This window comes from Pempheris klunzingeri, chromosome 18 (genome assembly GCF_042242105.1).
Source record: "Pempheris klunzingeri isolate RE-2024b chromosome 18, fPemKlu1.hap1, whole genome shotgun sequence".
NCBI classification, from domain to species: Eukaryota; Metazoa; Chordata; class Actinopteri; order Acropomatiformes; family Pempheridae; genus Pempheris; species Pempheris klunzingeri.
This window is the reverse complement of record NC_092029.1, coordinates 5,929,185-5,946,750: the sequence shown is the minus strand read 5'-3', so window position 1 is coordinate 5,946,750 and position 17,566 is coordinate 5,929,185. Positions and strand designations below refer to the sequence as shown.

The following is a 17,566-nucleotide window of genomic DNA, read 5'->3' as shown; positions in this document are numbered from 1 at the left end:
TTTTCCCGTTAACTAACTGCCCCTTTGGGCAAATTGCACTCTAGATGCACATACGCAAGTAAATAACAACCCCAATAAATTGCCCCAATGCTTTCAATACTGATTCACTCCAGCTTACAGGATGGCAATCCAACATGAAGCTTTACTGAATTTAGAAAATCTACAGCACCACAAGATGAATTGTAGGAGAGACGGCACGAGCTTTGCTTCCCTTCAGTTATTCCCCTAATCGTGTTATGATGTTAGCAGGTAAACATTGCCGTTGTCAATCTGTAAATATTGACTCACTGAATCCCTCTTGCACCTCATGCCTGGGAGAGTGACAGCTCTGTTGTTGTATGAAGACGCAGTGTCCTGTGTCAGCACAGTCTCACAGCACATTGCCAAATATCCTCTCGCCATTCCCCACCTCTCAGCAGACCTCCTACCCCCACTAACACACACACACACACACACACACACACAAGCCCATTCCAGCCCATGTGTCAGTATGGCCACACCACGTACACAGAGCACAGTGTGATCTAACGCCCGGCATGTGATCCATCCAACACTGCCGGTGATAAGCAACCACTCTGCTTAATTGTTCCAACCTTCTAGGACTGTAATTATAAGAAAAAAATACTTGTCGCCGTGTTAAAAAATGTGTCCACCTCGGCCTGATCAGCAGTTTTCATGTGTCACTCAAACAGCGATATTCGGACAGAATAGAGAGAGGACCAGATCATTATTATCACCTACAGGGATAAACAGCTCGCGACCTCTCTCTTTCTCACCCCATCCTTCTTCCCCACTCCCTCCCTCCTCACTTTCACTCCCCCTGTGCTCCCTCACCCTGCCTCCTCCATCTCCCCTCCTGTCATCTTTCCCTGCGACTCCCTCCTCTTGCTCCTCTCTCTCTCCTCGCCCCCATTGAGTGAATAGTGATCATGTCTGGCATTTCATCGGCTCTTTGCACTTCTCTCCTCTATTAAGATTGATGGGCTGCTTGGCTATAAATGAGCATGCTAAGACTTGGACAGGGCCACGGTCAGGCAAGGTCTGCATACACACATATATACATACGGACACTCACACGCACCTTCCCTATTAGTAGCAGAATGTCAGAGCTGGGGCCCAGGAAGGGGCACTATTTTTGTTACATGGAAGCATACACACACAGAAGATATACACATACAAACACACCCACACACACGCAGGCATGACCCTGTCAGTCACCTCCAGCAGCGTCTGCTGTGGATCAGTAACCAGCACAGTGCTGACAACTAGTTCTAATGTCTTATATCTTCTACTCAAAATAACTGTGTGCAAGATGTAATCCCACAATTATACGTACTGTTAGAAGTGTACAGTTGCGTTTGCAATGGGCTTTAAAGGAAAATTCCATAAAAAAGACTTGAGTTGATGACCATCATGAGACACTTCCACACACATGCAGATGGTCCATTGAAATAGTGACCGACTCTGAGGGGACATCAATTGTTTGAAATATTACACTCAAATGATTTTATTTGAATTAAGGGCTTCCAGCTCCCAGGCCAGACTTCCTGTCTAGCCTGACTAAAGTGAAACATTTTCTTTGATCCCTTCACAAATTAAAATGAAGATGAAATAAAGACTAATTTGTTGGCCTTTAAAAAAACTGCCACTCCGGTGAAGTACAACTTGTGAAGCAGCATGTGTGCAATACGTTATTGTAACTGCGCTGCTGCTTTTGTACTTATCCCTGAAATGTCATCTTCCTTTTTTCATTTTTAGCTCTAATATCTATCGTCCAAAAAAGTTATGTGCTCTCCCCGTCCTGCTGTCGTCACAGCCATGTCTGGACTAGCTGTGGCCACTGGTCTTCTCTCATTCTGTTAACCTGGAGATTTTTATGCTACAGATGTCTCGGACCAACCCTATTACAAAACATTTTCCATATTGGACCCACAATAATGTTCATTAACAACAGTGTTGTGCAGCTTACACTTTCTCCAATATCTGTGTGTGAGAACTATGGAATGGTTAAGGTTCGAGAAAAGATAGTGACTATGGCAAATCAACTGTTAATAAACTAGTAATAAAAAGATAAACATTAATTGCAGGTCTGTAGTGGGACATGTCACTCTGCTCTGATGCATATGGGGGGCACTACTTTGTGTATTAGTACTGAATGTTGAATAATAAATAATAAATAAATATTATTTATTCTTTTTCTTATTATAAATGAATAAAGTGTGACATGCAGAATCGTCCAGTATGGATGTTAATCTAAGGTGTTCTGGGCTGGTGGGGAAATAGTTTAAGTGCCACTAAAAACGGACATAATAAATATATAAATATATTACATTGTTTTTTAAATGCACTTTCCCCTTCTAGAGAACTAGTTTGCATATTGTTGAACAATTACTGGTAATTAATGTTATTGTTACCAATGTCACTATGGTTTTGAATTAAGTTCAGTTGCATCAAGAACAGAACCTGGAAGTTTTGGTTTCACTTCGACCTCTAAATGAACATGTTTAACCCACCATGGGTGCTGGCAAAGTATCTTATAGGAGCTTATAGGAGTTTAATCTCAATTTGACACTTTAAAACCTTACTAAGCTGTTCGCACTAACATACAATTTGTCCATTTGAGTTTTTCCTCTTTTCCTTGGTGCCGCTGTTTAGCAGGTGCTCAGGTCAAGTGTTAATTTAAGTTCCCAAAAAGTCCTCAGCCCTTAAAGCTGTCCGCCTAAGGCAGCTGTGAATAACTGTCCTGCATTTGGTTATGAGTTGGCTGGAGGACTCATGAGGGGCATAACCACAGATCACATGCTTAAAGAACTGATAGACATTTACAAGACCTCGCAGAGCTTGTCCTTTCATTTTGGCTCGACACTCAGTCTATCGGCCCTTCTCAGTGTTTCACATAAGCACACAGTGGTATATGCTCACCATGAAGTGTGCATGTGTATTTACATGAGTGTGTGTGTGTGTGTGTGTTGTTCCTGTGTGTGTATATCACCATAGAACTGGAGAGAGAGCTGTTTGAGGTGCTCATGTCCTTTTTGTTGACATGGAAATATTACAGGAAAATATTCTGTCATAATTATTTCTCAACACCCCCCTCATAGAGCAGAGTTCACGGGGTGTCTAATAGGGGGGTACTGAGAAACATGCCCTGCGGAGCTGGCCATAAATCAGCTTAGCGGGGGCAGATTTGATGACAAAGATTTAGCGGCGGTAAAGGACACCATGAGCCTCAGATTCTTGCAACTGTCATCAAATACCCGCTAGGCCATTAACGGGTCACGCAGGCGTAGCTGAGCTGAGCCTGCAACATCATCAGCGCGCCCTCCCTCCTCTTGTCACCAGCTGAAGCCCCCCCAGTGCACAGGTGCACTTCCTGGAACAGCAGCAGGAGCAGAAGAGCCTCTTTGCTCCAGTGTCTAGTCCTGTCCTCTCTCCTCCATAAATCTTTGGCTCCTTAAATTGAGAAACACTGCAGCAACACAACAGCTCGGTATGACCCCTGAAATTAATCTTTTATTTTCAGTGGACATCATAACTGACCAAATGTTGATTTTTCCTGTTTGGTGAACTTTTGCAAGTCCTTCAAGAAACACTTTATTTAAGGATAAGTTCATCGAAACCACGTAAACCATCACTAAAAGTATCTGATGGGGCATCAGAGGTAAAACAAAAAAAAAAAAAGGTCTGTTTTTCAGTAGTCTGTACTAAACAGACCTCTTTTTTGCTTCTGACTGTTGCGAGTTTCTGTGCCAAACCTTATTCTGTGCTCCAGGGAACTTTCCTGTCACTGCCTAACATGACCTCACCTGTGGACTCCCCAGTTCATATGCTTGGTCACGTACAGCAGGCCACAACTTCCCTCTGAGCATGCTCAACCACGTGGTCAGGTCGCCGGCCCATATGTTAATGCACACTAGAATCATACAGGATGCTAAAACCGCATAACTGCCCTCTATGCAAATGCTAACTTCTGTGTTGAGTGCTCTCGATAGCCAATTCCCCGAGGGAAGAAAGGCAGCGGGTGTAGAGGAAAGATATGGTAAATAGGTTTATTCCCCTTTCGCCAAGGCTTACTGTTTGAGCAGACCATCGTTCTGTTCCTGGGAAACATTTAAAGGCAGTACCAATTTCCCATTAAGCAGCATTTTCTCTCATGCCCTCATTGCTTATTGCTCATATCTAATGCAATCCACACTAACTGAATCTAATTTGTTAAAAGGCGTTTCTGATGAAAGCAATCTTTTCTACCCTAATTGACTCAAAAAGCCTAGTATGTACAGTGTGATCATTTTAACTTGAGTGCTTGGTTAGTTGAGTTCATGCGCCAAACTGTAACTGTTTGTGTCAATACTGGAAAGGTCAGAAGTGCTTGTCGTTGCTTCCAGTACTCGGCACCGAACAACAAGTGGAAAGTGGAAGATTTCATCTTTCAGCAATGCAAGCATGAAAAGCAGTTGAGTGTGCAGGCTTTGTAAAAGCGCTGTATTATTCAGTCCTGACTCATTTTGTTCTGTTGTTTACTTCACCACTATCATGTTTAGTGTTGCTATAACAACACACAGTCATAAATTTATCAGCCTAAAAAACAGCAGATCCAGAATATTCTCTTCTTTCACTCTCTCTCATTCATGCTTCACTTTTAAAGCGTATGTCTGTATTAGTGTGCCTGAGCTGGCGTGAATTCATACCCACACATGCAAACACACTCTAAACTGAAGACTGATGCCTCTCTGCTTTGATTTGATGCCTCAGAGCTTTGGGGATATTCAGTGTCATGATGAGATGCTTTGGCAGCACTGCAGAGTGTATATTTATGTGTGGCTAATGTTAACAGTAAATCAAAGTGGTCTACATTAGATGATAATAATAGATATTACAAGTAAAGATGATACATTAATACTGTGATATTTGTCGTGATGATACATTAAAATACCAGATGAAAAGCTTTTGGGGTTATAAGCAAAATACAGCTTTCCTCTCCATCAGTCAGTAAAGGCTGAGGTATTTGTGACTCATTTTCAAGTATTATAATCATCAATATTATGGCTATTGTATATTATCTATATTATTTTCACAGAATCAATGCAATCAGTCAATGCAAAGCAATTGAAGCCTTATTGAAGCTAATTTGGTCTCACAATCTCCATCTACTGGCAACATTTAGTTCAACTGTAGGAATATGTTTGATGTTCATTTGGTGCAGGGAAGGGTAAAGTGAGGAGGTGGGGGAGGAGGATGGGCGCCATGATCAAGACCTTTCTCCAACTGTTTTAGTTGCCTACCTAAAGCGCACCATAAAGCATACTGTGGTTGTCATGTCAGTGATGTTTCTCAACCTTGAACAAGTGGTTTTAATTTCCCATAATAAGCGGCTCTAACTTAAATGAAAACATTTAATGGTTATCATTTTGCAAATATTTTTTCTGATACATTGATTAAAAAGAATATTTTTTCTATGTGCATTATGTCTCCCACAACATGGATTTTACTAATGTGATGAAGATGCATTTGAATTGTTGGTTTGTTGAAATCTCCTCCATAATAATGACCCCTACGCAATGCTAGTTTGGATGAGAAACATTATATGACAGTTGTATTGTCCCATTGTGTTTATTGTGGTAAAGACATTTTTTTTTCTGAATCATATTTGGACATCTTCCTGTTGGGATTCCCCTCAAGAAGTCCTAAGCTACTGATAAATGGAATGATGTGCTTCAACTTCATACAAATTTTGAACACACACACACACAATGCTCCCCTGCTATCATTTAAGTTCCCCTGCTGTCCTCCTCCCGTTGGGGCGGATGGCGTGACAGATATGTCACGTCGGCACCTGGTCGTACACAAGTGTTAATGTCCCCACCTCAGCCGAGAATCACAGTAACCACTGACACCGTGCAGAAGTGTGTCTGTGTCAATATATGAGTGTGTGTGTGCAGCTTTAAACTTTATTATCTGTCCTCCCCAAAGTGGAGGATTACCTTGGCGAGCAAAGTTGTCAAAGGAATTGACAGGGTGAAGGACTGTAGTTAGCATTGTGTATAAATGTGCATATTTTAGTCTGTGCTTGCCGTGTGTGTTTCTGCGTGTGTGTGGTACGGATGCACCAGGCAGGGGTCCTGTCCCCTGTCACTCAGACACAACAAGCCAATCATTCTTGGGTTCTAAAATAAGCTCTCCTTCCCCCTTTCGTCCTCTCTACCCTCCTCTCCCCCCTCACATGTGCTCCTCTCGTCAGCACCTCTCACCTTCAGAATGACAGGAGACAACTGAGGGAGGGGGGCAGAGGAGCTGAGGAGGAAGTGTGTGACAGCAGGGGAGACTCAGCAACTTTTGGGATAAATACTTACAGGTTTAGTAAATCAGTTAAGAACCGCAAAATCAATCAGACAATTTTGATTTCAGATTCCCCACTTTAAAAGTCATTTGCATCTGAAAAACCCTGAAGTACCTGACAGCTAGTAGGATATAGTTCACTAAAATCAATTGGAGGCTTCAAGATTACTTATCTTATATGATTGTTTTGAGCTCATTTGCTTTGCGATAATGGGATTTGTAGGCTCACACATACAGTAAATGCCCATACTCTTCATTCCCTAACCACAGTACAGTGTCAATTCAAAATGGCCACTTTGAAAGTTCAGCCTGGTCAGACAAGGAGAGTCTTTTGAGGAATTTTTCATTTTTAGACCTGTCTGCAATGCCAGCTGTAGTTTATTGTTGTCTTTTTATTGCAGTCATGATATAAGGATAAAATACTGAAGTGTGCAACTGCTAAAGTTAATGTTGTCTTCTGTTTGTAAAATGATTCCTCATGTGTTTTTGCTGACAAAGGCTCTTTAATACTAGTCGTTGCAAGAGAAGAAGCACTTGTATTGTTTTCTTTTCAGAGGTTATTTTGGGTACAAGGTACAGAAGAATTCTGTCTCTGTGTTTTGCATTTCTTTTCTTTTTGGAGTCAGAGTGCTTGTTCAGGTGTTAAAATGGGTTAAAATTACAATGCTTCAGCGGCAGCAAACAGCTTTCTGAAAAACCTTGGCTTATGCTTTCAGTGGAGTAGTATGCCTTTGGAGGGAAAGGGGGGGGTTCAATTCTCAAGGATCTACATGAACTTTGAGACTGTGAGGTCACACACTCGCTGACAACTCAACCACCTGTTGCCACACACACACACACACACACACACACAAATGTGCACACACATACATATCCAAACCCTCACACCCACATCAATGTTCATAGCACACCCTACCTCATGTTGTACGTATTAGTTTGCATGTCCATTTCACAATAAGGACGATGTGTTATTTGCTTGTGCGTGTGTGTGTGCGTGTGTGTCTGGAAGTTGTTCTTTCCCCCTGTCGGCCTGTGGTATTATTCATTTTACTGGCATCCCAAAGCCTGTGGAACAACCCCAGTGTTTGACTGCTTTATCACACACATACACAATAACACTAGCATACACGAGTGAGAATACATCAGAAAACAATCCTTTGTTTTCACAAGGAAATACTGTATTTGTTTTAGTTTAAAAAATGTGGACAGAAAATGCTCACACACATGTATGTTCACAATTGCCTTAATAAACAGTATGAAATCAGTTAAATTATTAAGATATTGATTACATATTGACATTGTGACATGAATAGATATATTTTATTTGGCTCAAAAAGGTCACAGAACATGTTAATGTCCTTGGCCAAAGGGTGTGCCGATATAGCGCATGTTTGCAAAAAGCTATTCAGTCAAGTTCAGGGTTGGTTGTTGCGTACCTGACCCAGTCTAAAGAGCAGAAGCAGGTGCATTGGGGTTTTTAAGTGCGAAGGGTCACACAGCCCTTTATATACACATCTCACCTCCCGACCGCCTTCCTCCTGCTATATACAGAGTCATCATGTGCAGTTACGTCTGTGTCACACAAGGAAAGATGTGCTTCAGCCTGACGTCCAAACAGCTACATCAAGTACACGTCCGTCAAACCAGACGTAGAAAATGTAGATCAGTCCGTCGTCCATCATTCTCCCACAGCTTTAACCTCGTCAGTCCATAACTGTCACTGGGATCCGTCCCACGGCTCTCCTCTTGGCCATGATGTCATTATGTGAATATGTGACAGGCTCCTGGTGTTGTGTGTAAAAGTTTTTCTTTAAAGAGTCTGAGTGGTGAAAAGGCCCTGCCTCTAGTGCATATTACTAGATGGACTTTAGCTACATGTTTGTTATTCCAAATTGACTGAGAACACCACCAGGCATGAAATGACAAAGAATTTAATTGTCAAAAGGAATTTAGGCAATATATCCCATAAAAACAAGTTTAAATGTACTGCTCAGTAACTCCATCCAAAGTAGGCAGGATCAAGAAGGCAATGCTGAATGCTGTGTGAGTATAATAGTTACTTCAGGGCCTCCTGCCAAGGGTTGAAGTGCTTGTTTTGAGTGCCTGGGCCAGCCCAGTTTCTGCCCAATCCATATTCAGTTCCAGTTCAGTCACTGGGTTACATTGTTTGGACTCCTTATCCAAAACCGCGGGACGTTTCTCCCTTTAGTGACCACTGCAGCTGCACATGCGTGTCCTAGAGAACATACTTGAAAGATGGGAATTGTGTGAAAATATTCCCTTCACTTAAAGAGGCTTTGACAAGCTCTTCATGTTCACAGAGGCAAAGGCTTGATCTGTCACTCCTCTCAGTCCACAATTCAGTCCAAAGCTTGTTCAGCGTGTAGATGATTAATTCGTAGAACGTTCTGAACCAAAAGCAACTTACACCCATTCCAGGGTGTAATTTTGTTTTTGTGACAACCCTTCATGTCTGGAGTCAAATTCAGCCCATGTGGGCAGTGACCTGTGAGGCCCCACCTCCCGGCTGGCTCCCTGCCAGTCCTAAAGTCCGAGAGTCAAACAAGAAGCCCTGCTGTCCTCCACTGAGCACACCCAGACTGTCCGTTAGAGTCCCACTGGGAGACGATCCAAGGAAGGGACTCTGATGATTGGCAGTGGCAGTGGCGGCCATTTTGTCAGGGCTGGCAGCGAGGCGTGGCGAGGGAGGGAATGTGTAACCGTACAGGCTGTAGGGCGGCGTGTGGAGGCGAAGCCCAGCATAACCCTGCGGGGCGGGGTTGGATAGATAGCCCAGCTGAGAGGCAGGGAGAGGCAGGGAACAGAATCCTTCGCTCTCATACGCCGATGGACCTCTGGGAGCGGGGAACGGCTCTGGGGGGTTGCTATAACGATGGAGAGGGTGTGTGGGTCGGCTGCAGGTGTAGTCAGGTGGGCTGAGAGGACAAACCTGGAAAGGTGAGGAGCACGGTGACGTGGAGAGCAGGTGAGGTGATGCTCCGATCCCTCCATGAGCTCCGGTGATCCCTACAGAAACAGAGCCAGAAAAACAAAGAGAACAGTGAAACCTAAATCCACTTAAATGAAAGCAGTGGTTGTTGGTTCAAATACTTAAAACAACTAGAGGTGAAATGAGCATCAGCTCTGATATGACTGATCCACATTGAAATGTATTTATTTGTCAATGCCATAATAAAATTCAGATTACGCTATCAGCTACAATCTTTCATGCACAGCAGCTGAGCTTTTAGGACCACAGGAACCCCTGTTTTAATTTAACCTGACTTAAAGTGATTCCAGGGGGTTGTGTGCAGAGATGTGCACATTTTTTAAGAGTTATTTGTATAGAGTACTCTGTATCAACAGATGTTCTGAGTTGACCTTTGATAATTGGTATCAGGGGATAAATGTTGGATCAGGACGTCCCTGAAAACGACTTAAGATTATGTCTCCTGTTGTGGCTGGCAGACAGAAGCCAAAAGGGAAGTTTTGTGGTGTTTTAGCAAAACCTCTTCAGACCGTGGGTGGACACTTGGGTCGTTTACAGAGGACATCGCTTTTTACACAACACTTCCTACAACGATCACCTTTGGTCTCTTGTAATCATGACCAAGTTCTTTTCCTAATCTTCACCCAGTGCTTTTTTGTGCCTAAACCCGACCGCTCTCTTTTTGTAATGAAAGGCACTAACAAACAATGTCATACGGTTAATAGGGGCGCCAGATCAGCAATGACAAACAACTGACTTTGCCATTTAAGTTGGATGACTTGACTTATGCTCAGTATCCAGACAGCTCCTACCTTGCTTGGCCATGCCAGGGATGTCCTCAAATGTGAGTGTTCGCAGAGATGGACGCCAGAACGCATAGGACTCAACCAAAGCCTCCAGACCCATCCTGTAAAATGCACATAAATGCACACGTTAACTCGTTGCTGGTACATGATCACTAAATCACTAAGAGCAGACCTTCCCCGTCTTACACTCTCTTAAGTCATTGATGCAGCTGCAGCCGCTCTTTCCCAGCATGCCTCACTGGGTTGTACATTACGCTAACCACCTGGCGGCCATCTTAGTCACCCATGGGGCCTCTCTTGCAGTCTCCATGGAGACTGCAGGTAATGAGGGGCATAAACGCCACGTTGCGATTGGCTGCTGCCGGCCGGGTGCTCGGAGGTAATTGCTTTCACACGGCTTTTACGGGCGAATCAGGACGAAGGAGCAGGAAGCCGCAGCAAGGATTTATGAGGTGGGACTCCCCTTCCCCCCAATCTGTGTCTCCCTCCTCCTCTAGGTGAGGCAGAGGGTTGCTGTGGCGGGGTAATGCGAGTGCTCTGTTACCCCTCGTTAGCGTGAGGATAAAAGTCCTCCCCCCCGCGGGGTTGTAGCCACGGTGATAATTTAGACAAGCTGCCCGGAGCGGCTCTGTGTGCTCCAAAGCAGCCTATCAGAGCAGAAGTTTATTTAGCAAACTGCTTAACTCTTCCTGTAATATTTAAGGGGAGTTTTTTTTCGGCCTTCCTGAGTTTAACTTTTATAGGGTCAGCTGTCAGGGTTATCCAGTTTGCCGTTCTCTACCTTCCTCCCTCTCAAATTTTCTGTCTCACACGTTCCTTCTCCTCCTCTTTCTCCTGCTCTTCCCCTTTCTCCCCCCCTCCTCTCTAATGATTTCTGTGAGGCCTCAGGGGAGTGGCTGTTTGGAGACTGTTGGAGTTTTACTGCTGTGTTGTTTTAATGCTGTGTTTATATATGTTTAGAAATGTGTTTATACAGATTTTCTTCAGGACACTCTTGACTTTTATTATTTTGCTGTTGATGTTTATGTTCCCGAGGCCGACTGGAATCTGACGCTCCATTTAGGTTTGCAGCCGAGGTTAGATTTTTCCCTCTCAAAGCCTGAGCCTGTAACTATGAAATTGCAGGAATTATGGTGCCTTTAAAGTTAGCACATTTAAATGAAAATGCATCACCGATTAATATGGTAAAATATGTGCCACGTCTCTATTCGGTTTAGTCTTTTTTGCCATTTAGGACAGGTTTAATGGGAGGCTGTTGCACATTTTCCATGAGAAAAAAATAAATAAATACATAGCTTTGCTCCCCATAAAATCAGACTGAAATAGCCGTGACAAAAACCACAACCAAGCCAGAATATAAAGCAGTCATGCATCCCACATTACCCCTAATGCACTAGATAATGTGAAAATCTCTGTGGTCGAAATGAACTCACCGGTTTCTGCCAGAGTCTCTGAAGCCCTTGGCAAATGGGTTTCTGTCAATTTTCAGCCTTGTAATCTGAAAAGTAAAAGAAGACTCTAATTATTTCCAAACATTTAGTTATTCCAAAGTCCATGATAACATTTACTGTTTAATGGAAGTTTTTTTTCCAACCAATATGATTTTCTTATAAATAAATAAATTCATGTGCATAGTTACCTGCCAAAGCGCAGCTTGTCCGTGTTGTGTTACATATGGGAAGGCAAGTATGTACTTGTGTTTCCCTGCACATATATGTGAATTTGTGTGTGTGTGTGCGCGTGCACACGCTTGTTAGTTAATGTCTGTGGTGCTGTCATGGGGCTGCCCAGGCTGTGGGTGGTGTTTAAGGCCCACCTCTGTGACCCGCATCCAAAGAGACTTTTATAGGCATCGCCACCATGTTCTAACTTCAGCCGTCGTATGCTGTGGGCCAGCCAACCTCACTAACATCCTACTTCAAAGCTCACACTGACTGGTCCAGTGCAAAGATCCAGAAAACACAGCAGCTTTCCCTCACTCAAGACATCAGCTTTGAAATTTAGTGGGAAAATTTTAAATAACTATGAAACCCTCAAGCAATGTAGTAATGTACAAGTACTTAAATGATCAGCTGAAGCGAGTAGCACCGTTCTGACAATCAGTCCACTAAGTGTTTCCTTGGTAGGGCTGGTTTAACGCCACGGGCTTTGCAAAACACACACACACGCATAGACGCATACGTGTCCAACTTTTAAAGGCAGACCACACCAAGGTGCCAAACATAAAATTCTTATGATACAAAAATCAAAATAGTTTTTTATTTTACTTTTCTACATCTTCCTGGTCTGTATGAAACATGTAGCTGAAAGTATCAGTGTGACCAGAAATGTATTTTAAACCTTTTGTCAGTAACTACAAACAGCCCAAAACTACAGAACAAACAGTAGCATCATACAGTGAGTGCAGCACTTGGATTCTGGTAATGTGGGTTTCTTAGCTATGTTGGCTATTTCAGCGTGTTTGGTTCACGCAGTGATGTTGGTTTTAAGAGGAAATGTGGTTGCGTGAAGGTCAGCTGTGCTACCTGTTGATTCTGATAAGCTGTGACGGTGGTGAACACAGTCTCGGGGAAGGAGAAGGTGCGGGTTCCCTCCCCAGCAGGGATGGCTCTCACTGGGGATAACTCCTCTCCGCACTCCTTATGGATTACATGGACCCGTGGCTGGTACTTGTGCATCGAGTGCAGAATGATCTGAACCGAGACAGAAAAAACAAAAACAAAAAAAAAAGTTCTCTCAGGCTTAAATTACATTACAGCAATTACATGTTATTCACAGCTATGAAACAAGGTTATTGAATATTGAACACACACACACACACACACACACACACACACTGACACACACATCCGTAGTGATGTGCACCTGCACAAAGAAAGACACACAAACACAAAATGTCCCAACTGAAAGAGGAAGTTATGGAGTACGCAGAAATGTCAGAAATATGATTTTTTTTTGTCTTCTTTCTAACATCTTTTAATCTGCAATTATTACAAAATACAGCAGGAAAAAAGGGTTTCAGGCTTTTATTTTCTTGTAAAATCTGACTATTTAATAATGTTTATTATACTGTAATATTATCACAACAACTATATAATATCATGTAAAAATTTGATTATTCAGTGGAGATGAAATATTATTAAAGAGGCCACGATGAGGTCATGAGGTAGTACACCCATGGGATAATAATAATAATTATTATTATAGTGATAATCATGATAATCATAATAATTGTACAGTCTCTCACATGTCCCTGGTCGTCCAGTTCGTTGTTGGTCAGTTTAAGTTTGTCGAAACTGACCACCTGACGCATCCACGTCTCTCCTGAGGCCGGGGAGTCCGGGTGGATGTAAACTCTGGGCGGGACAGGAGAGTCCGCATTCCCCGCTACCATCCACTTGGAGCTGTGGTACACGTACCTACACACACACACACACACACACACACACACACACACACACACACACACAAATACAGTGTGAATTAACACAATGTCCCAAATTTGCATTTTTATGCAGCCCCCATTTTACATGCATAACGGCGAGAAATTGGCCATAAAAAAAGACTGAAGTGATTTTTGCCAACAGCAATAATCACAAGCGATATGAAAACGGAAATAAAAGAAAACCTGGAGTGAACAGGAAGGACAGGAGTGAATATCAATCCATCAGAGTTGGAGCGTAATTGTCGTTGAACTCAGAACTGTAATCTGATTGGCCTGCAGATTACCTGCGTACATAGATATAGATGAGATATACTTTTATATATACTGTACATTTATATTTTATACTGATATAAGTATTTTAATAGTTTTCTACATTTTATCCTACACTTTAAACGACGTTGTATATTAAACGAAATACCTACCAAGAGTCAATCGTCAGGTCTGATTTTGAAGCAGGCCTGAATCTATTTTTCTTTTTCTTTTGGTCTTGTGTTTTATGTGTAAGCAATTAAATAAGCAATTAAATAAGTAATCGCTTAAAACGATGGAAATGCACACGGTAGGCTGCACATATAAAGACCGTGATCCTTAGTTCCTCCTCTGGTTGACGGAGGGTCCATCACCTGCTGGCTGTTCAGCGTTTGGTGAGTAAAAAAAACCTGCAGACTGAAAGTGTGAGGGGCGTTGGACGCTTGCAGGGGCAGAGCCACGGTGCACTGCATGGCTGCGCAGACGGAGTTGCAACAGCACAATGTTTTCTCCTGCATTATAACGACATTTGCTGGCTTGACCTTCCAGGCCGGAGAGGTTAGGCATCCAAAAGGCCTTTTCCAAAAGGGACTGCAAAACCGCCGTGACAACACACCGGTGCCAAGCGCCATTTGTGGAGACAGACGTGGGGCTGCGCAAATGAACCCTCCTGTGTTGTCCCAGGAACAGTGTTTATGGAGTCTAAATTAAGACTTGATGTTAACGAAAATCACTGCAATATTCCCGTTTCTGCTGGACATGCGTGAGGTTACAGCCCACCGATACATTTCTATTATATTTACAGCTGCTATTACAGAACACCTTTACTTTTATTTACCTTCTACGGTTTTAAAATTCATCAAAGGATCACAGGGTTTCATAGCGTCTTTAGCCTTGGTATGCGGTGTGTGTGTGTGTGTGTGTGTGTGCACGTGCTGTGCGCGTCTTACCTGTATCGTTTATTGTCCACGGGGATTATATCCATGGCAATGTAATACTGCTGATGTGGGTCCAAACCAGTGATCTTCACACGCATAGCGGGGAACATCCGCCTGACAGGAAAACCAAATAAATCCTCTGCACTGGAGATTTCAGCTCAACTACAGGCTGCACGATTCTTACAGAACAATAACAATAACTGTAATAATAAAAATGTCAAAAATAGCTTCCTAATAAATAATAATGATATAAGGCTGTATAGGCTGTTTACACTGTGTCGTGGTTAGAGTTAGATCTTTTAAGATTTATTATTATCATGATCAGTTCTGCCAAGTCAGCCGAATACATCTGTAACTATCTGGTTTACAGCTTGTTTTTACAGATTTTTGTCTCATATCTCATTATATTCAATATTTATTGATGCATCAATTTATTATAAACATCTTTCTTTCCCCAAATATACCATATTGTATTTAGTATAATTCTTTTGAGCACGTTGAATACCAGGCTACCCTTTCCCACACAGACTCCGTCTTACCGTCCAGCCTTGGTGATGATCATTTCCGTGCCAATCTCGTGGAACCGTTTCCACAGGTCTGATCCCTGCAGGTCCACGCGGGTCTCCCCTCCGGTGCCGGTTACCGGCGCCGCGCACAGAGCTGCGGGCTGCGGGCTCTCCAGCAGCGCGTCCTCGCTCTCTGCTGCGCCGGAAAGAGGCGAGATTAACACGTTTTAAAAGTAACACATCCACCCAGGCCAAGCGTTATTCACCTCCAAGGTGCTTCTCCTCTAGACTAGAATACACTCTAAAAACACACCAACACAACAGCAGGACCAACTTCTTCTTATGACACCAGCACCGAGGCTGTAACTACATAAAGGCTTTGACAGTGTAACATATATGAATAGAACTCACTGTTATTAAGAATATTATTACCATTACAGTAACTAACAATGATTAGAAACCTTTCAGCAGCCTACAAAAATCTCTTACATTTTACTACATGCTGCAAATTATTTCAAGGAGAAGAAAACCGCTTTTAAGTTGCTCATAGTTATATTATTTAAAGTCACTATTGGTTATATTTAAAGTCACCCTACTGTGGCACTGAAAGCTCGGAAATTGCAGTTATTACAGTTATACATATTTTACATAACCACATACACACTATAGGTCTAGTATATCATGATACAGTGGGAAAATGGCAGGTTTACTATACACTTCATTTCATTTCAGTATGATTACTCAACTCCAGTCTGAGTCCTAATATGAGCTGCATAATGATTTTCACGATGGAGAGTTTGAGTTTGAATCTGTGTTTTTAATATTGAGGGTATGTTTAGAGGAGCGTTTATGTGTCTCAGCGCTGTTGTTATTTGCGCTGCTCAACACAGGCCTCCTCAGGTGGTGGAAATTTATGGACACTAGACGTGGGCCTAACAAGCCAAACTAGCACAAAGACAAATCCTCAGCCAAGTGCATTTTAAACTCGCAGCAGATTTAAATCCTAATTTGTTAGGGCCGCTCGGTTTATGCTCTCTGCAGACCTCTTAGCATCCTTTCCGTGGCAGCTTCTCTGCCTTTATACGCTGCTAATTGGCGTGTTTATGATTGCAACACAACTCATAAAGCGTCTCACATTAGTCACACTCACACCACTCATATTTACTAGACCAGGGCCACGATATGATATCACATTTCCACTGCGTGGCTCCGACCAAAGCCCATCATTGTTTTGCACTATAATCTGCATCTTTTGCGTCTTATTACTGAATTTTCCTCGGCAATAAGCAGAAGAGGGCATGCTTAATGCTGATGAAAGAACTGCTGCCTCTTATTAAAAAGGAAATGTCAAAGCAAAATGGCATTTTTTTCTTAGAAACAGAGGGTAAATGTTGAATAGAGCCTAGAATGAGAGAGTATAGTTTAATGCTCACCTTTATTATAAACTCCTACTAATTTGGTTGTTTCTATTTCAAACGCCTGTTTTATTGAGTCATAGTAATTTATTTTACCAAACCATTTTACGGGCCTATTATTGTTGGCTTCATTTGTTGTTATTTACTTACGGGATCCGTCACTGGCACACTCTGCCTCGCTGCCCCGGTCGCTGGTGCACGCTCTGTCGGCCCGCGGCCCCGGGCTCCCGGTTAGATCAGAGACATCAGTCCCGTCCTCGTAGCCGGGGGACACCGCATCCTCTTCGGCCGTCCTGCGTCTCTTTTCCGCCCCGATCAGCGCCTCCACAGAGAATGCATGCGCCTTGACGCTGAGCGCGCACGGGGACCGCCGCTTCTCTGCCATTTCTCGGAGGAGGGAGACGGCGTCACGAGCTTGCAGGGAGCACGAAAAGTTCAAAACACAGACGGTGGCAAAAAAACAAGGAATCCACGATGACAGTCCAGTGCCTTCAGTGCGACGGCTTGTCCGCCCTCGAGCCGGACCGCAGAGGACACACGGGGAGCCCGGACGAGCTGCGATAATGTCTCCGTTATCCGTGAGAGCCGTGCGGACTTTTGGAGAGCGTCAACAACCGGAGCTTAGAGGAGAGTCTGAGAGGGCGATCTGTCAATCACGACACAGAGCAGCCAATCACGAGTAATCACGGCCCCCCGGAACTTTTCCCTCGTCCCGCCCGCTGTGGGGGCCGCTCGTGCCGCCTTATGTGGTAAAAGGAAAGCTGGTGATTGAATCATGTCCTCAGGGGAAGGAGCGCGAGGAGCGTCTCTCCGGGGCATTGCGCGCATTTTCACACACCGGCACTACATGCTTTGCATATCTGGCCATTAGTACCTCCTGTA

At 43.3% G+C, this 17,566-nt stretch overlaps 1 protein-coding gene across 1 annotated transcript; it reads right to left on the bottom strand.

Moving 5' to 3' along the window:
- Positions 1-7,527: 7,527 nt before the first annotated feature.
- Positions 7,528-17,259, bottom strand: tbx18 (T-box transcription factor 18). The gene is made up of 8 exons (XM_070849277.1): positions 16,835-17,259; positions 15,303-15,465; positions 14,776-14,877; positions 13,379-13,550; positions 12,657-12,824; positions 11,565-11,629; positions 10,138-10,232; positions 7,528-9,363 (listed from the first exon to the last, which is right to left on the bottom strand). The coding sequence occupies exons 1-8, from the start codon at positions 17,067-17,069 to the stop codon at positions 8,822-8,824; spliced, it is 1,542 nt and encodes a 513-aa protein (XP_070705378.1). The 5' UTR covers positions 17,070-17,259; the 3' UTR covers positions 7,528-8,821.
- Positions 17,260-17,566: the final 307 nt, after the last annotated feature.